The following is a 23,340-nucleotide window of genomic DNA, read 5'->3' on the forward strand; positions in this document are numbered from 1 at the left end:
AATTATGGACAGTTGATGAAACAAACTACATCAATTAAAACTCTGAACACATGGTGAACAAATTGAGAAAAATGAATAGTTGTAGCAAGTCGGACAGTTTGCTGTTCATACCGGATGCTCTGCAAGAAATGACAAGATCCGCATGGTTATGGTCAATGGTGGCACAGATGAGTCGCGCAATATAACTCCATCAAATAATTTATCTGTTACAAGCTTTCCAAGTATGCTCTCAACAGACTGGAAATCTGCACTTCCACCTGAATCAGCTGCTGCTATGTTTTCGATCTCCATCGGGTCAGATATCAAGAAACTTGTTGAAGTCAACTGGGCATCCCCACCCGATGCCAGGACAGCGGCATATCTTAATAGTCCAATAGCTCCTTTTTTGTGATATACAACTGCGGCATCCACCCGTTCCAATAACCTTGTTGGAGCATCCTTCTTATTGGATCCAGGAGAAGAGGAATGTAAAGCTTTATGAAGATCAACTGCATGTGGAATCCAGGCATTCATACTGCAAGCAGTTGAGTCATTCACCATAACTTCAAAGAGCTCTGCTGAAGCATGGAAAATCGCAAGGCTCAATGGACTAGTACCTGACATTTGCAAGCAAATCAAGAACTGTAAGATGGAAATACAAAAGAGTTGCCTACAATAAAATCACACTAACTGCTAAATGTAACCACCTACCACTATTTGTATTCAATGATTCTGATTCCTTCCCAGATTGTATAACTGTCATTAGAACAGAAATAGCCTGTATAAATCAAGAACAATGTTCATTATTGCAAGGTGCAAAGTTTTCAATTGCTATACTTTATAATGAGGTTCAAACTTGGGGTTGACGACTATGAAAGATTATTTAACTACAGATCCAAATACCTCTGGAAAGAATCCTATTGCCAAAACAGCCTGCCTGCCAATATCAGACCTGTATAATAAGAAACATCAGGCTTCACTTACATGTGACGTATGCCAAATTCACAGTCAATGAATGCCATCAAACTAATGCACAACCTAGATATAGAACAAAGATCCCACAATGCCCAAAGCAGTTCTTCTGAGTGAAGAGATGCACCCATCAGCCGATCAATGGCACTCACCTGCAGCCCAGAAAGAAACAACAAAAAAAAAATTTTAACTGTACAAGAAGTCTAGATTCTGGAAAATGATAACAGAAAAATAAAACCCATGTTCTCTGATAGTGGCATACAGAATGTTATAATCCCAAACTTTTGTTGCATATAATGAAGTCAATCTTCTTTTTTGCTATCATAATGAAGTCAATTATGGATAATATGGCACTAACCACTCTAAGATTTGTCTCAGCTATCATACCAATGTCCTGTGGAGGACAAAAAAAACCCTTGGATATCATCACTACTGCATATCTCAGAGATAAAAATTCTTCTCTATCAATATCTTCCACCCCTTGCAGCGCAACAACAAGAGCTGCTGTAGCTTCAGGTTCACTCACAAAAAACAGTAACCCTGAAAAATTTAATTTAATTTTCAATGAATCAGCTAAAGCAGTAATTAATCATGTCGCCATATAAAAGAGAATTTTGATTATGAGAAGTGGCATACCCGAACGACATAAAAGAAGCGAAAGAAGTATGGCTTCAATAGTTGTAACAAGGTCTACAAAAACGTCCAGAGTACACCCAGTTCCTGACCGAAGAGTGGATGATGAAAGCAAAGCAGCCAACAAAGGAAGAAAACATCTCTCCTGCATTTATAAAACCTTAAAATTAATTTACTATCTCTAAATTCCAAAGCAAAGTCACCCAACAAAGTGCTCCACTCTACTTGATTGCAACATTATCTGTTTCACAATTTTAAAATTTTGTGACAGAGTTTCAGTTATGCTTACAAGAAATAAACTATTGAGGGATTCTAATTAACAGAAAATGTTTAACCATGTATACTCATAATGACTGACTAGCAAATATAATTTTGTTAGCACACATTACCTAGCACATTGTTGATAATTACCACAAAAGAGCTGAAGCAAAATCTTATATGGTCCAGACAGACGTTCAGGTTTGCTGGTATGGCCAAAAAAAAAGTTAAATGGGCTTGGGCTTGTCCAAGGCATGTCCATGACTCGAGCAAAAAAAAGGAAGAAAACAAGTGTTCTCTATCTCCAAGTAAATCTCTCACCATCTGCTTTTGAAATGTCCCAGACAGGATATTTACTGGTTTCTCTTTAAAATAAAATAACTAGAACTAAAATCTTGTAGATGTATTCGAACACAAACGAATACAGTACAATAGCCGGCAGATATTTAACCAGTTTCTCCTTAATAATAATATTCAAACTGAGAAACAGACAAAGGGAGTACAGTACGATGTTTAAACCAGAAAACTCTTCACCAATGAATAACCAGTTCCTTTCAGCTTTATATTCAGAATTTCAAGCATAAGCAGATGTGATACGAACAGCAATAAGAAACTAGTATTTTCCCACATAAATCCGTTTGCTTCAGAATGATATTAAAAATTCACGCATATAAAAATGTATTACAAATCAGCAGGATAAACCAGAAGTCATTCAACACTCCTAAATACGTTATTGTATTTTATAGCAGCAATACAATAACCAGTACACATAAACCAATCCTAAATACAGATTTAACAGTCGGATTGGAATGATAAGATAAGAACCTGTAAACGCAAATGAAACACCCGAAGTGATGTTTCCCAAGACAATGGGTTTGTGTCCACTGCCTGCTAGCATGAGGGGCTACGTCCTCCAACTAGCTGAAAGCTGAAGCTTTCCGAGACTCTCGTAAGAGAGAAGACTGAACTGAATAATAAATCAAACATAACAAAGGATAGTGCCTCATCTCCTTTTATTCTCGCAACGATGACCCTTCGACTTCTTTCTTGGGTTTTGTCTTATCTTTCCACGTCCTCTTTTGCCCACTTGGAATATTAATTTGACTTTTAATTAATGATGTTTCAGCTCTCATAGTCAATTTAATATTATAGTGATGACCCCCCTTAATATATCTAATGTCGCCAAGAAAGGGACATTACAGCTTTAATAAGGAAATGGTTGAAACTATTTCTTCTGAATCGTACAAGCTAAAAACTATTGTCAGCCTTCTTTACAGCATTAAACTCTCCCAAGATTCCTTCATATAAATTTACTGATGAATGGGATCTTAATGCATGGACTAAATTACAGGTGCCTTGACCATGTTGTCCTTGGTACAACCCCTTATCAAACAGCAACGGGTAAAGAAAAGGAAAATATTCAATGAGCAGAAGCTTGTTATGCTTGTCAAATTATCTATCAAAGGTTCCTCAAGCAAGCCTGGTAAAACAATTTGGACATGCCTAATATATTTGCACAAAGCATCAGAATGAGATAGAGCCTTCTTCCTTAACAACATGTCATTCTTGATCATAATGGATGAGAGAATGTCTTTGCAGGGTCATTTGATGAAAACCAAATAAATTTGCAATCAATTGGAAACCAGTGGTCGCAAGATGTAAGAAGATATCATTGTGATAATGCTGAAAAGTTTAACATTATCCTATGAGTATTTTGAAGAAACAATCACAATCAAGTCTACCAATATTGACCTGAAGTTTCATGATATATACAACAAACTCTTCTAGCAGGACAAAGAGAAGAAACAGTATGGACAACAGTGTTCAATGACTGTAGATGACATTTCCAGCCAAAGGCAAGTCCTCTCGTCAAAAAGGACAAGAAAAACCTAATGACACTACAAAGAATCTAAAACATATCAAATGTCATTATTTTGCTAAACTTGGTCATATGAAGTACTATAAAACAAGGTTGGTTAATCAAATATCCAACCAAGGTCGGTCTTTAAAGAAGGCCCATATTGCAAAGCATTCAGAGCAGTAATCAACCTATATGCCTACATGGGCAAACAACTAGTAGATCATACAAAGTCTTCTACAAGGTATATTGATTTAACTATTTTAGAGCATCTCAATACTTTACAAACAGGAAAGATTGATTCGCTGAGCATACAGTTTTCTCAGATACAATAATCTTTGGTGGTGGTTAAGAGCATACAACTATTAGCAAAGCCAATGTTCAGATAATATCTGCAGGGGCAAATCTCTTTTTTCTCAATGTATACAATGGTCCAAGCATGGAGTTCAATCTACTCTCAGTAAGTCAAAGTACACAACACTATCCCTAGTAGGATGTCATTTTCAGTGCACACAAGTGCTATATTGTTGACAAGGGTTACAATAAAATGATTGCAGCTGCAATTGAATATCAGGGAATGTATCAGCTTGATCAAAAGGACAGGTTCAAGAACACCCACTGGTTGCAAAGAGTTCATCTTCTATCAGTATTCCTTGGCATCAACACTATAGGCATCTCAATCTATCTTATCTATCTCTGTTGGCTCAAGAGAATATCTAGCAAACAAGACAGGATGTCTAATCAAGCTTTCCAAGCAGGGAAGCAGCTTAGAGAGCATCAAAGGTCATTCGGTTTGCTCATGCTAATATCTGTGGACCAATGTATACTTCATCAATCACTAGTGCCAGTTCTATTCTCTTGTACGTTGATAATTTCAATAGGAAATGTGCGTGTTTTCTCAAAGCACAATCAGTAATTTTAAAGACATTCAGAAGTTTAAATCCTCCGTGGAAAAAGAACCACAACGTGAAATCATCACTATTAGGTCTGACTATGGGGATGAGCTCTATTCAAATGAATTCCCCAACTTCTATAGTGAGCACGGTTTTAAACATCAATTTACCACACCCTAAAACCCTCAACACAATCGTACATTTGAGAGGAGGCAGCATACTAATATGGAAATGGCCCAATGTATGTAGGAGAAAATGTTCCCAAAAGTATTTCGCTCAGGCAGTTTACACTGCAGTGTACCTTCTCAACAGCTCCCCAACACATGCACTCAAGGAGAAGACCCCAAAGGAGGCATGGTCTAAAAGGAAACCACAGATGCACCATCTTAAGGTTTTTGGTTCTGCATATGTTTTGATTCCAAATGCCAAAAGAACCAAACTTGACTCCAAGAGTCAAGAGTCAATGTTCACAGAGTATAGTGATAATCATAAAGCCTACAGGTTAAATTGATGTGGACATTGACCACCTAACATTCAGCACGGATGTAGTGCTTGATGAAGAAGTTGGGCCACTAAAGCTCTCTTCTAACATCAACAGTTGAAAGATTAGCCTCTGATGCATAAAGATTTCAGTGTTCAACTTCCATTTACTACACTCGAAGGGAGTAGACTCTTGACAATTCCCAAGTTGTGGAATCTCCTTAGCAAATTCCAGTACCAGAACTTTTTCTTCAAGAAATTCAGATAAGTATCCAGATAATAAAGTTCAAGGAAGAACAAGTCATGACGATCATGATGATTTGCGTCAAGATTTTTCTACTATGAGACCTGTTTGGTGAGAAAAACTCATTGGTGATGGTTGGATGATAAATTGGTTGAGGGTCAATCATCAAGAGGCAAGAGCAAGTAGAATACAGCAAACTTTTCTATTATATCTCACATTTGAATTGTTTACAAACCTCAAGATTATTCAGAGGCAAAAGGTAAACTTAATGGGAAACGGCTACAGAATCTCAATATGAGTCTTCTAAAAACAAAGAGTTGGATTCTTTCACATCTTCCACTAGGGAAGAAACCCATTGGCTGTAAATGGGTGAACAAAGTCAAACACAATTCTGACAGTACATTTGACAAATACAAAGCAGAATTGATGGTTAAAGGATTCTCACAACAAGAAGAGATAGACTATGACGAAAAATGTGAGCCTACATCAGCAATGGGCAGCATCCATCACACTCTTGCCATGGCAACTCAATTTGGCTGGAAAGTTCATCAAATGGACTTGAAGAGTCCCTTCCTCAATGGAGATGTAGAGGAAGACAAATACATGACACAGCACCAGCTTTCCAAGTTGCAGGAAAAGAGCATCAAATTTCTTGACTAACAAATGCTCTTTATGGCCTGCTATAGTCACCCAGGGTATGGTACATAAGATTGAGAGGAACTTGGATGATCAAGGGTTTTACAGAAATCCTTCGGATCCCAATTTATATCTGAAAGACAGGTATCAATATCATTTTTGTCGTCATTTTTGTGGACGATATTACCATTACAAGTAGTAAGGCACATTTGCTTCAGCAAATAAAATGGAATTTGTGTCAGGCCTTTGATATGACTCACTTAGGGCTTCTTCATTATTGCCTAGATATAGAAGTATGGCAGAAAAGTGATGGCATTTTTATTCCTCAATCTAAATATGCCCAAAGTTTTGCTAGACAATTTTTGAATAGAAGGTTGCAAAATCTCATCCACTCCTATGTAGAAAGGGTTGATGTTTTCAGCCAAAACAACCTCAAAGGTAATCAATGAGTCAGCATTCTGTTAAGTTTTCGAAACAAAATAGCGTAACATGCAATAACCAAAAACTTTAAAAAAACATAAGAGCAGAAGATGCAAATGTTTATCCTGCGAAGTCCCTCTTACTTGAGGCCTAAACTCAGCCACGCCCATAGAATAGATCCTTTGTTATAAGTTCAACACAATTACAATGATCTTCATGATTATGATTGATAATATTTGTCAATCAATCAACAAGCCCCATTTTTCGAGTTCAATCAATACCAAACAATGAGTATCTCATATATACATCAATAAACCGCAATAACTTTCCACAATCAATGATCATTTATGATCATACACAGAGCAATCCCGTAGCATAGATAATACCCATATTACAAAAGATACATGAATTCTTAACATTCACGAAACAGCTAAACACTCTGCAGAAATTCACTATAATTTATTGTCACCGAATAAATGTGTCCAGAAAATGTCTATATTCTTCAACACACGAACTGTGAATTGTTTCTGTAACTAAAGAGTCTCTCGTGGAAAGCCAAAAGACAGTTGTTCCCAGTACTGACAAGACCCTTTGTTTTATTGAAAGTAAACCAAATACATAACATCAACATGATTCATAACCATGAAACGACAAGCTATACCGCAAGAAGAATAACCAAAGCCAAGTCATCTTATGAACGGTGACATGTCATCACATATCAGCATGGACAAGGACAACCTACTAAGAATATCATATATGAGAGAGAATCGATGACATGGAACAATACAAACACAATGTAGGAGACAATACATCTCAAGCTAGGCAGAGAAAATATAAAAATGACATTACAAAATATGAACCGCTTCATGATCATAATCAACCGCAAACCTTCTGCACGTATGAATGGTAATCCTCGAAGCTACCAGAACAGTAACACATTCAAGTATCTAGTGGATAGTCTGGCCATATCTACCTTACAACACCAGACCTTAAAATTTGAGTTATGTTGTGAGTTACATTTTTCATTGTATAATAACCTCCAGTGCAAAACATTGGGTTGCAGCAAAGCCAGTATTGTGATATGTGAAAGGGACACTTGACTTTGGCATCCTATACAGCAGAAGCAAAGATCCTAGGCTGGTTGGGTTCACAAATTCAGATGGCAGGTTTTGTCGGTCACAGTTAGTCAACTACTAGATATGTTGTAGTGCCTCCCATGTTTGCATTTTGTTCCATGGTTATGTTGAGCCAAGAGATAATATGATTGTTATTATTTGATTATCAGAATGATGAGATGCTTCGATGACTATACATTATTTTGATGGCAAGTATCACAGTTAGATTATTTTGCCATTCAATTTGATCATATCTGCATTATGATGTTAGTGATGTGAAATGATGCTTTCTGATGACGTCTGGTTTATTTTGTATCTGGACCTGGCCTATGGATTATGCATATAAGGATTTTTTTTCAACTTGTGATTATTGTGCCTTTGCGCTAAGGATTGTTGTATTTTACTTTCAATTGATATATGCTCAAATAGCCTAAAAATGATTATTTAAATGTTTTAATTTGATGCAATAGTATACGGTTATATGTTGTGTGTGATGTATAGCATCACTGCTATGCATTTTGCCCATTAGTGTTAGTACGAAGTGAGAGAGAGCCATTATCACTTGCTTGTGAGATCTACACGGTGTCTCATTCTCCTTCAATGTGATTATCTATGTTTATGTGCTTCGGCTATTTATACGTTGAGCATCTACACTTGATGTTCATTTGTTCACTGAAAAGTACTAGGTATATGCATCTTGAGTTGCAGGAATAGAGTGTATACCTATATCCCCGGCAGATAGTGACCTTGGCCTTTCATTTTGAGCCAACGTCGTCCTGGTATGGATGACATATCCGTATTACTGTTATTATTATTATCCCTACCGCACATGTTGGTAAATCTGCACTGCATGATGCATTATGTGGATTAGACCACTTAGCATGTATGTGCATTTAGAGCTCCACAGTTGTCACGGAAGCTTTTGATTTAAAATGCTCGTTTACTTGTAACTTAGAGGTTGTTAATTATTTAATTTAATTTACCGGCTAATTTGACATAATTGGATTCCATATACCTAGGATTGATTTATATAATTGAGTAAAAGGGCCAATAGATTATTAAGTGGTTTAATACTCTATTTTCTAAATCACTTTTGTAAACGTGTTTTTGAGGCAAAAAGTGAATTTTCTAAATCACTTCTTATTTTGCTTTTGTAAGATTTGAAATTTAGCTCTCAAAACCGTTTTGGAGTTATATTTTTTGCTTTTTGGGAGAGATTGGCTCACCAGATTTTCACGAAGAGAAGCTCGTTGGATTCAGGGTGATATTCCTCACCTTTGTCGTATCTTTCTCCCCTTTAGGTGCTTCTGTTGAATTCTTCTCTTCATTCTGGTTTCTTGAGCTTTTGGCTTGGGGTAGGGCTCTCAAGATTTAATTATCTACTTTGTCTTTTCAATTTCTTTTGCCTGCTTTAGGACTGCGAGTTGGCAACTAGTCTTTGTTAAATATTTTAGCTTCGTATGAAATTCTGAATACTATGATTTATAAATCGCAGATCTATATACTATATATGCGCTAACATATTTTAGAGCAATCTTATATTTGGCAATGTATGAAATTTTCATCTGACAGGTGTCATCGTTGTTAGTCTAACTTGGAAAATAGCTACACAGTCAACTATACTTCATCATTGTATTCAGTATCATACTTTATTTTGGGTCCTGGGTCAAATGTGTGACTGCAGGTTTACTTGTTGAAGGAGACGGGATTGAATGTGGAAAGGGAACTGAACCAAAACTTGGTCTACGGCATCTTAAGTGGTTAGCACAGTCGGCTCCATACAGCAGGAGACATTATCAGCAAGCCCAACTTGATTAGAGGTCTGTAACGATGTGCTTTTGAAACCTATTCTGTGCATTGTATGTGAGCAGGAATTAACCTTCCTCCATTTATTTCTGAATATCAAAGTATATTTGGGGTCACATTCTTAATTGCAAAGGTGTGTGCTAGTGTATTGTATTTCTCATGAAGAAATAACATCTTTTCAATGTGGACGTTACTGTTGCATATTCTGAGTTATTAGTGCTATTTCAGTATTCAATTTGGGTGGGTTTTCTGATGCATTTTTTGGCTGAGACTATACTTTCTGTTAGTTGGTCTGAAGAGCATCATAAAGTTGCCTAATATTTAATGTGAGTTTGTGCTTGTGTGAGAGTGTTCCATTTAGCACTGTGGCAGCAGCTTTCAGAATGTCTATGATTTGTTTGACAAAATTCCTACTACAGTAACAAACACATTTGGCACAGTGATTGAATCAAAGATCATGAACTGTTAATTACAGAGGAAGCAAAACAGCTAATAACTTTGGGGAACAAATTGATGTACTGCCATTAGCAATATTATTCCTTAGTTGTACGGGTTTTGTGATACGTTGAACAGTACAGCAAACTCAGGAGTCACTACAGAAATCTGTTAACTGTTTGTTATAATTACCATCATTAATACATATCAGCATTGGCCCAATTTAATATCAAAACGTTATAAAGTTCATCGGTACTGCTGTAGGTAATAGCTCAGTATATTACACAACAACATTAAGCATCAATACCAACAAATTTTCTGACAATCAAGGACATAGACAGTACCTTCAACACAGAAAGCAAATAAGAATCTATGTCTTTCTGAGAAACGCAATACTTAGAAGATCCAATTAAGCCAACTGTTGTTGTGTATGGAAGCACATCATCGTCCTGATCTAGTAGTAGTCGCTTGGCATGTGTTACTGGTGATGGATCCTCAATAGTATTCCGAAGGTTCAACAACTTCTGCAATTAAATTCACTGATTATCCTGAATTGAATAGAACAGAAATTTATACTGCAGCATATCACAAAAAGGAAGTACTGAAAGAAAGGACACTAACCAAGAGCCTTTTCATTTCTGAATTGGCTTCAACAAGAGCCTTTATGCCTGACTCTGAAACTTTAGAATTGTCTGAAAGATTCTCCAACAAGGACCCAACTGTAGACTGCGAACCAAAGTAAACAATGCCATGTCAAAGTAACAATTAGACAGAAAAAAATTATCGTAATCAATTTGAAAGGTCAAGAAAATACCTCAAACTTAACAATGATTTCATATGCCCGCAAACGGTGTAAAATTTTTGTGACAAGACAGGCAACATTGTGGCATGGCCTTTGTAGCAGTAATTTTAAAAGAGTACTGTAACCTTCACTACTACCCGTTGGAACACTCTCACCCTTACATCGCACCCATCCTAAAAAGGATTCACAACCAACAGCATAACGACAGGCACGTTCAACAAGTCCCAATGCTAGCAAGGTTGTGCTGGTTGATCTACCAAAATCATGCTGTAGGACATTAATAAGATGCTGCATCCCACCTGAATTTACAAATTGGCAACAACCTTCCGTATCCATGCATACTAGGTGCACCATACTCAATCCCGCAACCAATTTACTTATCTGTTAAGGGCAGTAAAATAAGAACACAAATATCAACTACAATATCGCTGGACATATAGAACAGTAAAGGAAGTACAAGATAAACATATCTGCTATAGTTGGGATGATCACCTGACAATTTATAGAAATACCATCACTGACAAGGTCCTCATCAAATTGAAAGCAGTGGTCAAAAATATCCAAAACCAGATCCTCTGTAAGTGGTTGGATGTGGTCATTCAACTCAAAATGTTCTAAAATTCCACTATGAATATCATTTGTCTTTGAACCGAGCTTTCTATATAGGTCCATGAGTTCAATTTTCACTTTGACCAAGTTTGTTGAAAATTGTGGGGGAATTTTAACACTATATTGCATAAGGTCATTGTGTTTGTCATTTCCTACAATAGTCGAAAATTCATGCAGGAGATATGGAGACACTGCCGAAAAAAGACTACCGGTTAGAGTTTGAACACTCCTTTCATCAACATGTGTCTGAAGAATCTTGATGCCCAAATAGAGGATTTTCTTAACCTCTATTGATGGCTGAGGCTTCACAGTAAGGTGCAATCTTTTCACTGATGATATAGACTCTTCAAATGTTGGTTTGACAGACTGCAATGGTAAAGGAAGATCTTCAATCTTACCCTCTGCATGGGAACATACTAGATTTGCCAAAGAATTATCCAAATCAAATTCCACGCTAAATTGACCCAGTTCTTCAGCAGTGTTTCCATAGACAACCAATGTTAGAGTGCGGTACCTGCCTCTGATCACAAGATGGTTTGTCACAACAGGCTGGAATGAAACAACAAAAATTAATTCCACAAGTTAAAATGTTTTGGTGAATAATGAATCGCAGATACAATATAGCCATTCAGATACACAAATCATAAAGGCAATTACAAAACCCAGACAGAGCCTCTTTACAGAACACATGCTCTTTGTAGCTATTTCAGGAAAAACATTGTCAGAACTGCTTAGTACATATTGTATAACATCTTATATTAACCAAAAGCTACATGCATTCAAAAAGGGCTCGACGCTAACAAATCTTCTATGATGCATGTATTCCAGCCTGCGAAAAAAAAGGGTAAAGGTAGAAGAAGTAGATGCATCCTTTTAGGCATAAAGGCATAAGAAACTACAACGCTAAAATTTTGGTCATTGCTTTCACTGCTTGTAAATCAATAAGGCATCTAGTTCCACACCTTAATCTAAAATATCCAACAATGATTTGATTACTTGTTATCTTCTTGCTAGAATCACAATTATCATTAGGACCAAGAACATTATAAACTTGGATGAATACATCACATTGTTGCCTTAACTGAAAATAAATCCCTACCTGCTCCCTTTCTTCATCAACACTGACAAGGAATTATCAGAAGAAAATGTGATCTATTGTTAAAAGTTGATTCCTAAAAGGCACATTGTGATAATACATTTCAAGACTTTTCAGACCTCTGTCAATAATGAATACAAAATGGGTAACAGCAGAATAATATACTTGTACATTATCTCACAACATTCTTAAAAGTACATGTACATATTTGAGAAAGTTGGGTCTGCCATAGACTACAGTGTTTATAACAATGAGTTACCTTTGAGATAAATACTTAATTTTATAACACAAGCACAAATGATATTTGACATTAGTTATAACAGCTTAAACTTTTTAACATCTTTGATGGACCTTACGAAATTAAATATATGTATAAGATAACAATGAATATCAGAAGCGTGAATATAGATTTTGCAAGCACACTAATTGAGTACAGTTGGAATTCTTATTGCTAGCTTATATGAATCACAAAAAAAGCTGCTTGTTAGCAGTGGTAATAGAGAAGATGAAGTTAAAAACATGTAATATTAGATTATACATAAGAATAACTTGATTAGATTAGTTTAATACAGCCTGGACTCAGTCCAGTTAATCAAAATGAAGCACATCAATTGGGGATGATGAAAGCAGGATCAACAACCAATTAATCCAGGAGATTATTAGAAAGATCCAAGAATGAACCTGGCCCTACTATGGATAAGCTAACTAGATGACTACGTTACACAAGGATGTGCCCCCAAGGATTTTTCGTACCCATACAGCATACATTATGGGAACACAAGGATAGCTCGAGGACATTTTTAAAAAAACTTCCCGAAAAATCTCTTATCTGCTGAAACAGTAAGGAAATGCTGCCAGGACAACCAGCTGTCCCGTGGTTGTAGATCAACTTTATGGAAGGAAAAGGCATACCATTGAAAAAAAATACTACTTTATTTGTGGACCCTGACCCCATTCTAAGCCGTAACATAACAAAAAGAGGACTGTATATGAAATTATTGTTCACTTTACATGCAAAAAGAATTTGCAGCCCAGTTAAGAAGACAAGCCAAAAGGGTTTTAGGGTGCAGTTGGAAAAACCAGCATTCAATAGCAACAAAGGTGAGGAGAAAGGAAGCTTGCTCTTATTCTTGTTCTTGCTCTTTCCCTTTTGCTTGCTCTTACTCTTGTCCACTCTCTACAACATTCCCGGCCAGCTCTCCATTCACCCCACGCCCCCTTCCCACTGCCACTTATTTACTCCCTCCAGCATTTATGAGGCCATCAACTCTTTGATTTAGCAAAGCAGCTGTGAGGAAGGGTTTCAGACGGAGCTCCTCCAGCTTGGTATTCCGGTTCTAGGCTCCTACCTTCCCATTCTCTTGAATAGAGTTGTGTGCACTGGTTTTACAAACTCATGGTTGAGATTCGTGATTTATCCGTTTCATAAATCCGGGTTGGTTTTGAACCTTGATGACTATAGGACCATCATGATCAGGCATACCTTTGCCAAACTCTGCACCACTGCCTTGAACACTATTCTCACTAGAGTACTTGATAGGGGACATTGTAGGGCGAGAGATCAGGCAGGTTTTTGGGTGGTGGACTTTCAGACCATGGATCATATCTTGATGTTGCAGACTATGATTGAGGAGGCTTGTCACCGCTCAGCGAAAGTCTACTGTTGTTTTGTGGACTTTCGCAAGGCGTTTGATTTTGTACCCCAAGTGGCACTTTTCCAAATACTTGGAGACATTAGGGTTTCAGAGACTATTGATGGTGATCATGAGGCTCTACGAGACTGTTGTGGGCAGAATCAGGACTTTTGAGGGTTTTCCGGACCTGATCCAGAGCACCATTGGGGTGAAGCAGGGCTTCCTTCATTAGGAATTTATGTTGAGTGATTTTCATTACATACAGAGCTCCCCAAAACAGATCAGAAATCCACAAGCTGTTGGGTTTTCTTTTCAAAATGCAAATCGGATTGTTTGTTTGCAATTTTTCTCAATAAGAGGGCAGAAATATCAGCATCATTGGAATTCAATTATTAATTTATTCCTTAAAAAAAGGTCGGAAACACACTAGCTGTCAAGATAAATGCATAAGATCCGGGCAGATTTTAGAGACTTAATAGCTTTCCAGATAGAGGAGTCATCCCTAAGGATTTTTATTTATAATGAAGTTTGGATGTCTGCCTCGCATTAGAAATTTTGCAATAAAAGAGATGATAAATTTGGTAAGTGTTCAAATTTTTCCCCATAACAGATCAGGTTTTAAGAACTTGTTTAGATTTTGCCTTGGAATGATCGGATTTCTCCCACTTGTTTGGGATTTACCTTCAAGGAGGAATGAAAATTTCATGCCCCTTGTGAATTTTGCTTTGACCCAGATTGGAAATTCACCTTGTGTTAGGAAAAATGCCTTGGAGGAGGTCGGGAATAGACGAGCCTTAGGAGTTTCTTCAAGAGAGGAGGTCATATTTTCACCTCTAATTGTGAATTTGTCCACTACTTAAATCATAGTCCTTAAAATTGTTAGTAAGTCCACCCAAACCTGGGCAGAAATGAATTAGGAGTGAAAAAAATTCTTGGAATACAAGTCAGAAATGAGCAATAGATTAGGAATTCCATCAAGACTTGCTTCAAACTTAGAGAATTTGATCAAAATGAAGATTGGGCTTTGGCAATTCACTTGGACAACTCCATCGTAGGACAGAAATTACGCTTGTGTTTGGACAAGTCACTTGATGCTGGTCACAAATTGGCTAAGTGTAAGGATTAATGCTTGGAAAGGGATCAGATTTTAACCATGTGTTGGGAATTTTCCTCCAAAAGCAACTTGGATTTCCAATCTTGGCAAGGATTTAACATTGAAGGCTGGTTGAAAATCTCAGAGTATTTAGGATAAACATCTCTTCTAGTCAGAAATTAGACCCTTGTTAGGAGTTTTTCTTGGGGGTTGAGTTGATTTTAGACAAGTATTAAAAAATTATCAATAGATGGTCATTAATCCACCACTCGTTCTGAATTTTCCTCATCTCCTGGTTGCAAATCAGACCTTTGATTGGAATTTTCTCACTAGGAGATAGGAATTTTCACACTTGATAGAATTTTCATTCAAGGCTGTGCATTTCCTCAATACTTAACTAATCTGATCAAAAGGAGGTTGGAATTCAGATGTGCCTTCAGATTTTCGGGCTTTGAGCACTGAAATTGCCAGCTCTCCTAATAATTTTCATTTGTAAAATTGGAGTTTCTTCACACCTCTCATTCTTTCAAGTGTTTAAACTTTCACCTCTTGTACCAACATGTTCAACCTAAGACTTGACCTATTCGTTCCAAAACCAACTTCTCACACTTATCCACAAGTTGATCAAAGATCCAACAGGAACTTTTGGCTGATTAGGAGAGACTAAGAGATTCTAACTACCACAAAGCTAGACTAAAACTAACAAACAGTCAACACCTACTACAAACTAAGCCAAACACTGAACCGCTAAACAAAAAAAAGATGGGGTCCCATTTGCAATGTGGCATGTATGTTTACAACACAACACACTGTTCCATTAGTTCATGACACCTTCTCAGCTCCATTACTCATAAATCTGAGTCAAGTTGTTTAAACTGAGATATTCAGTTTCCATCTTATATAAGCCCATTTACGCTTCAAAGATCCCTAGATGCAATCACCTTGGACTAAGAGTATGTCAACTATTTATATAAATGCTTCGAAGATTCCTAGATGCAATCAGCTTGGACTGAGAGTATGTCAACTATTTATATAAACAATTATATCATATAATATTCATGGAATACAATATGTGGCTTGGCTCGCCAACTAGGTAGCAGCAAATATTCTTCTTTTGCCTTTCAATCTTAAATGCATCTTACAGTGAACTATGGTCACATACTTATCAATGGCTCCATGAAAGCAGTTATTTTTAAAGACATTTTTGGATGTGTAAAAATAATCACTCGGTGCCAGTTGTATTGAAAATGACTTGTGAAGTTATGGGCAGTAATTGTAGTCCTGGACACTTGATTGCATCAGCAACATGATATGATATGTGCCAAGCTGCAACTTAATAGAAGAATATTATTTCTGCTAATACATGTGACCAATTCAAAATGGTTGCTCATTCTGTCTAAGTGAGAAGAGAAAAGTGGTAAAATTGTAAACGTCAATTGATGTACAAGTAATTTTAGAGTGTTCTGGGCTTCATATTCAACACAAAAAACAGGTACTATTGTACACTACCAAACAATAGCAAAGAAAGAAAAAGCTGTGACACCAAAAAAGAGTAGATGACTAACATTGCACTTGCTACACATACATGTAAACTCATAACGTGCCATATTAATGCTGCATATTAAGCACTAACCTGAACTTCAAGTATATTTGATGATGATGGTGAATACAGAAAAGCTTGGCAAAGGCGCCTGAAGCGAGCATCACCTTCACATTGTACAAAAACCTCCAGTGCAAATGACTGGGGAAAGCTTGCTCTACAAGTACCATGTAAACATAAATTGTGTCAACAGAAAACATAAAATATGCATTACCAATTGTATATTATAGATCATTAGTATGGTTTAGATTTAAGGCCATCTTTATGGGAAATGCTGTGAAACTTTATATGTTCACTAGTTGATAATCCTCAACTTTCCAATTCAATGAAAATAGCAAATAGAAACTTAGAATATTATTCAATTGCACATTAAAAGTAATAAAGTCAAAAACTCAAAAGATGTTTCCAATTAGCCAGTATCCTCGAGAGTTGAACCAAGCCAAATATATATCCAATATAAACAACATATATGATGATATTTTGACACAAATGACTTATTGCTAATTATATGTCCTTGTTCATTGGATGTGCACATGCATCAAAATCTAATCAATATGCACCTAACTTCTACTGTGCATTTTCTTAGATGTTACAATGTAGAAAGAAATTACGACAACATAGGTAGCTAAAGAAAGTATAAACATTAAGCTACGTACTTAATTAGTTTCAAGCGTACTAGGGAGTTGAAAGATTCAATATATATAACTCTTAGCATGTGACTATATAATAATTATAAATACTTGCTCTCACACAGGTTTATCACAGGCATGGAACCCAAAATAATCCTGGTCTAATTGTTCTGCAGGTCAATATTGCATTATCCATATGAATCCTGTTTGAAAAAGGGTTGCTATAAAGAAAGTGACTACTTTGTGTAATCACCATCAGAAATTATTTATATCCCAAATAGCATACATCATACTGTACAATCATCACAGGAAAATGATTCTAGACGATAAAAAATACAGTCCTCTTATTTTATGGATTGATTTATCCTACTGAGATGGTTCAATAAAAGCCAAGAACCCTAATTTAGTTTTCAAATTATCTAACAATTATGAGCAACTGAAGAGGACGCTCTAATTACTGATTCAAACCAACTTGAAAAGGAAACTGAGCAATCAACTAGACTGCAGAAAGGGAAGCTGATGCAAGACATGACAACAAGCAATTTCTGACATCTCAATTGAATGCAGAAGTAATTGATTTGGTTAGGAATAAAAATGCAAGGATTACTGATAGCTAGGATGAAAGTTCTTAAGTATTAATCTAAGTTACTGATTCGGATGCGGATTCTGGAAGCGGATACGGGATGCGGGGATTTTTTTTATTTGTGGATGCGGATGCGGGAGGAAACGCATATATATATATACATATATATATATAATATTAATATTTGTAGGATTCTTGGTGGAAATCCTATTTCAAATTTTTAGCTTCATCCAGATTTAACCTGTAACATCTTAGCAGTGATTAGATGTTGCCTGGCAGAAAGCCCTATATTCGAATTTGAGAGTGAATTTGACTGTGACTGGCAGAAAGCCCTATAATTGACTTTAATAATGCTGTCAGGTATTTAATATCTCAATTATTTGTCAACTTTAGATATTGCATTTGAAGACTGCTCTGTTTGTGTTTGTTTTCATGTTGGGCATCCTCTTTGTCAGAATATTCGCAGGATTCTAGTAAAAATTCTATTTCAAATATTCATCATTATCCAGATTTAGCCTGTAACATCTTAGCAGTTAGATGTTGCCTTTATCAAGCTAGTATTACACTGTTGCTTCCAGGTTTATGTTTTCTATTTTGTGGATTTCTTATACAGTTATAATCCTTTTGAGGGATACCATAAGTTTGTCATGATGAAGATTTCTACAAGATGTTTGTTAATACAGCAATTCAAATTTTCCTTGCCTAATTCAGATTTTTTTTGTAGATTGGAAATTACAGGAGTCCATATTTGGGACTTCTTACTGATGATTTCTTTCCTGAATAATAATTTTTGTTGGGGAATCCCTGTGCTTGTCTTGAAGGATACATGATGCTTGAAAGGCAGTTTTGCAGCTTTGAGACAGCATATGATTGTGTACTGGCACTTTCTGTTGGATTAATTTAAATTATTACTAATCAGTTCAGAAGATTGTGGAATGTTTATTAGCAAACTAATGTTTTACTTGGCCCCTGCCATGTGAGATATCGATTTAGTTAATGGGACCTGGTCCACCAAAGGCACTTTTACCCATTTGCCCTGTATATTAATCAATAAGTGCACATAGCTTAATACCACTCTGATCGCAAACATGTCCCTCTAACACATTTCTTCACCATCAGCTTTACTTAGGTTGTACGTATCTGTGACAAGGATTAAAAAAGTGCATGACATGTGGCAGATGGCAGAACAGTCATTTTGACTGGACACATAAGGAGCAGAGATATCTTTATGTTTTTATTATTGTTTTTTGTTTGAAAGGCCGCTGGGCCCGCGGATGCTCCCAGATGTGTTCGGAAGCCCTGCGGGTGCTGGCCGGAAGCCAGCCGCAGTCTCAGCTTCCAGGCGCATCCGGGAGCCTGCGGCTGGCTTCCGGCCAGCACCCGCAGGGCTTCTGGGCACATCCGGAATCCGTCCGCCTCCGATGGAGAAGCCAGGCCTGGACCCCACGAATCGGTATCTGAGGTATTAATTAATATTCAAAATTTAAGTTATTAAACACAGGTACTAGCCCCAGCAATAACTGATTACAACAATATCAATATGTAAATAAATCATGAGAGCAGCAGCATAACGGCATAATGATTTCCTAACGCATTATGACACTAGTCTCAAACATCAAAAATCCATAATCTATTAATATCTAGGTTATCGAAATGGGATCTTTTGGGCGATTCCAGGTACAAAACATACCAGAATCGGATTCTGAAACAAATCTTTTGTGGGTGCATCCAGGGTTCATGTTTTTACGTGCTGATATGCTTAGTGATTTTAGTTTGATCTTTTTGACAGAGCTGATTTGTGAACCCTGAATATATCTATCATGAGATTCTAGTTTGATCATTTTTATGTTGAAACCTGAATTTTAAATTATAATGTTATGTTTCAAATTTTGAAAATAGTTTGGTCTTTTTATTTCTTGCTCCTAGACTACACCTTACCCCCTTCATCAAATGCCCACCACTTGACTGCATTAACACACACTATCATGGAATAGAAGTGCATGTCAAGCATCCTTTGCTTTCCTTCCTTTGGTGCTCCTCGTACACATCCTCAAGCTTTGACTCTACACCTATCCAACCATGTTGAACCCCTTATACTGGCCATTCATGTTTTAACTTTGGCATCCCCTATTATGTCCCTAGTTTGGTCTTCGGTGTTAGAGATTGATTCCATCATAAAAGACTTCCTCCTATCCAAATTTGTGCACAATTTACTCAATTGATCTCTAAACACTTGAGGATTTGTTCTGATAAAGATTACAAGAAGGGTTTTTATAGAGCAACCAATAAGAGTGATAATTATATTGTAATGTCTCCTTATGATCTTACTTAATTTGTCTATAGTTCCAAATTACCAGTTGTAATATCCTTTATGAAATTACTTATGTTTGTTCTTCCCAAGGATTGATATTGCAAGGAATTGTTTATCTTAGGTATATATAAGCTAACCTACATCTCTTTATATACTTATAATGTACTTCAGTTTTTTTACAGCAGTATCTATGTTCATGTCTAACCCATGCTACACTCAACGGCTATATTGTTGTTGACTTGAGATTGCTCAGCTATTTCACCCCAAATGGTTATCGCAGTTGAGTTCCTTGATTTCCCAAATTCTGTCCCTTATAGTAATATCGAATTTCGTGATTTATCAAAGGGTGCCAATGAGCTAATTGCTCAAAGAGCTCAATCCAAACTTGGTATTAGAGAGTGATAAACTCTTTCGTGTCTTCTCATAACTCAACTGGGATAGTTGACTATAATATTATTATTATTAATCATTGGATGATATATGTTTCATCATGAAGATCTATCGTTCCAACCATTATTTCCTGAATGAATAATATGTGAGTTTCTATTAATTGTCGTGCCAAACAGCACAAGGAATATTATAAATTGTTAATTGTGGGCCATTAAATGCTTTTCAATAAGGGTAGACCATATTGCATTTATATGTGATAAACAAGGATTGAATCTTTCATCACATTTCCAACCCAGGACAGACCTTCCATGTAGTCCTGTTGCAGATGCCTTTTTTAATGTCTACATTCGTGATGTTTAGAATTGATGCCTTGTCATTTCTTTTTCTTTTTTCTTTTTTTTTCTTTTTGCCACTATATAATCTTTCATTTTTCTCCCATATCAACCCACGATACTGGTAGCTGCTTCCTCCGTGAGATTCCTGATTGATGTCTCCTCCGTATATGTTGAGTTTCCCTATCTAAGCTCCACTTTTCCTTTGACCTCTGTGTAAACTCTCCTCTCTTCATATCACTATTTCCTTTGTTGTCTGGTGACTGTCGGGTGATAGGGAAACTGGAAAAAATGCTTAGACTTAACTTTTTATTAAAACCTCTGAATTGATCATTGCCTTTCCTATACCTTTACGTACTGGGGACATATCTCTTCCTATTCATGAGACACGTCCTCCCATCATGTTGCCTTCATGGTGACTAAGGTGGTGGTTTGATTATATCCTCATTGTTGAACTCTTGAGGTATCATTAGATATTGTGTTTGTAGAAATATATTTGTTTGTCAGAATATTTATCATTGATTTATATCATTCACAGATTTGATTTATATTTCTGATTAATATCATAAGAAATATTGATAAATATTAATTTCATGATTAACATTATAATATTATTAACTTAATATTATTGATCAGATTAATATTATTAACTAATATCATGTTTTAATTTATTATTATCTAATATATAACGTATATGTGTGTGTGTGTGTGTGCGCGTGTATTTGTTATAGATGTAATAATGTATTTCACATCTATATTATGGTAACATATAATATATCAAATTATTAGTTCTTGTAATGTTCCCGTTATAAAATAAAATCTTAATCAAACTACTGTTAATGGGCCGATTGATTTAATATATTTCGGACCCATTTTTGTTTTGTTTCTGTAGTTTTGTGTAGCTGTCAGCTATCTTTGCACACCCTCGGAAAATTTTCCCTGACGGGTATTTTGTTGGGATAAGGTGACTCAGCTTTACCACAATTTATTGCTTTATTTGTGCTTTCTTGGAAAGTTGCTAAATGAAGCTGGATTCTTCCACAAGAAATGACTTGGAGTAGAAAAACAGAAAGCTTCTGGTTTTTGGTGATTTATTCTCTTATGTTTTGTTTTATGCAAGGGTTTTGCATAAAGAAGTTTCTAAAATAATTTGTAGATGCATTGAATGTAGACACTTTAGAAATTGTTTCCTCTTGTATGAGAACTCTATAAGTACAAAGCATTGTTGTAGAGAATGTAGAGAGAGATGAAAAGTTATTTGCACAGGGTTATGATGCCGGATTTTCTCTAGAATGGAGCAAGATGTAAATCTCCATGTGAAGATTGTAAATGTATTATAACTTGTTGCTGAATAATACATTAGCTTGATGGTTTGGAGGGTGGGATTTTTACTTGGAAAGGTTTTTCCCACGTATATTTGTGTTCTTTGTTCTGTCTCATTCTTCTAGTTTCATGATTGTAGAATAATAATCTGTATGTCATAATGCTGCTGAAATTCATCTGAGATCAGTATGCACATCCTGTATCCAATAGTTCATTGAATAACTTCTAATAAAAAAATACAAGTGTATACTACTATGCCATAAAAGCGGAAACAGACAGTTGATTTCCCACAATTAAAACCTTAAAGGAAAGTGATTGCAATTTACCAATCTAAATAAATTTCAGCAGCATTACGACATACAGATTATTATTCTACAATCATGAAACTAGAAGAATGACACAAAACAGAGAACACAAATATACGTGGGGAAAACTTTTCCAAGTAAAAACCCCACCCTCCAAACCATCAAGCTAATGTATTATTCAGCAACAAGTTACAATACATTTTCAGCCTTCACACGGAGATTTGTGTCTTGCTCCATTCTAGAAAAAATCCGGCAACATAACCCTGTGCAAATAACTTCTCATCTATCTCTACATTCTCTACAACAATGCTTTGTACTTATAAAGTTTTCATACAAGAGGAAACAGTTTCTAAAGCGTCTACATTCAATGCATCTACAAATTAGTTTTGAAAGTTCTTTATGCACAACCCCTGCATAAAACAAAACATTAGAGAATAAATCACCAAAAAACAAAAGCTTTATGTTTTTCTAATCCAAGTCATTTCTTGTGGAAAAATCTAGCTTCATTTACCAACTTTCCAAGAAAGCACAAATAAAGCAATAAACCATGGTAAGGCTGAGTCACCTTATCCCAACAATCTCCCACTTGACGAAGACATTACAAGATTCAAACTGATGAAACTATATCATCACAACTATTCATGAAACAACATAAATCATAACATATGCTCACGTGCTCCAACTAGACACATGTCCAAATAACACAAGCATAAGATCCATGTGATAACAAAGGCTACACACACTGCCACCACTCCACTGTGCTCATGAGCTACATAGAAGCATCAAAAACATCAACTTCTTATCCCAACATATTTAAGCATGGCTTGTAGATAGTCATTAGGTATGGATTTTGGATTATTTATTTGTACTGTAAATTCTCGTTGGGATTCTTTGTTGTTCGCCA

The 23,340-nt window shown here is 36.2% G+C and overlaps 1 protein-coding gene across 2 annotated transcripts in view; it reads right to left on the bottom strand.

The window, feature by feature from the left end:
- The window catches only part of LOC149529133 (protein virilizer homolog), a 168,328-nt gene that overhangs the window by 69,625 nt on the left and 75,363 nt on the right, over window positions 1–23,340 (bottom strand). The window contains exons 3-13 of one of the 2 annotated variants that reach the window (XM_089811290.1): window positions 16,597–16,720; window positions 11,024–11,660; window positions 10,544–10,912; window positions 10,351–10,455; window positions 10,074–10,253; window positions 1,588–1,729; window positions 1,310–1,491; window positions 1,018–1,103; window positions 883–931; window positions 691–757; window positions 112–596 (exon numbers count right to left, since the gene is read on the bottom strand). In XM_089811290.1, coding sequence (XP_089667416.1) covers window positions 112–596; window positions 691–757; window positions 883–931; window positions 1,018–1,103; window positions 1,310–1,491; window positions 1,588–1,729; window positions 10,074–10,253; window positions 10,351–10,455; window positions 10,544–10,912; window positions 11,024–11,660; window positions 16,597–16,667 — 2,373 coding nt within the window. In that variant the 5' untranslated portion in view covers window positions 16,668–16,720. Of the gene's footprint in view, window positions 1–111; window positions 597–690; window positions 758–882; window positions 932–1,017; window positions 1,104–1,309; window positions 1,492–1,587; window positions 1,730–10,073; window positions 10,254–10,350; window positions 10,456–10,543; window positions 10,913–11,023; window positions 11,690–16,596; window positions 16,721–23,340 lie in introns of both variants that reach the window. The other variant, XM_089811289.1, reaches the window with a different exon arrangement.

Source organism: Cupressus sempervirens, chromosome 11, assembly GCF_028749045.1.
Source record: "Cupressus sempervirens isolate cs-2001-9-10 chromosome 11, ASM2874904v1, whole genome shotgun sequence".
In the NCBI taxonomy this organism is placed as follows: Eukaryota; Viridiplantae; Streptophyta; class Pinopsida; order Cupressales; family Cupressaceae; genus Cupressus; species Cupressus sempervirens.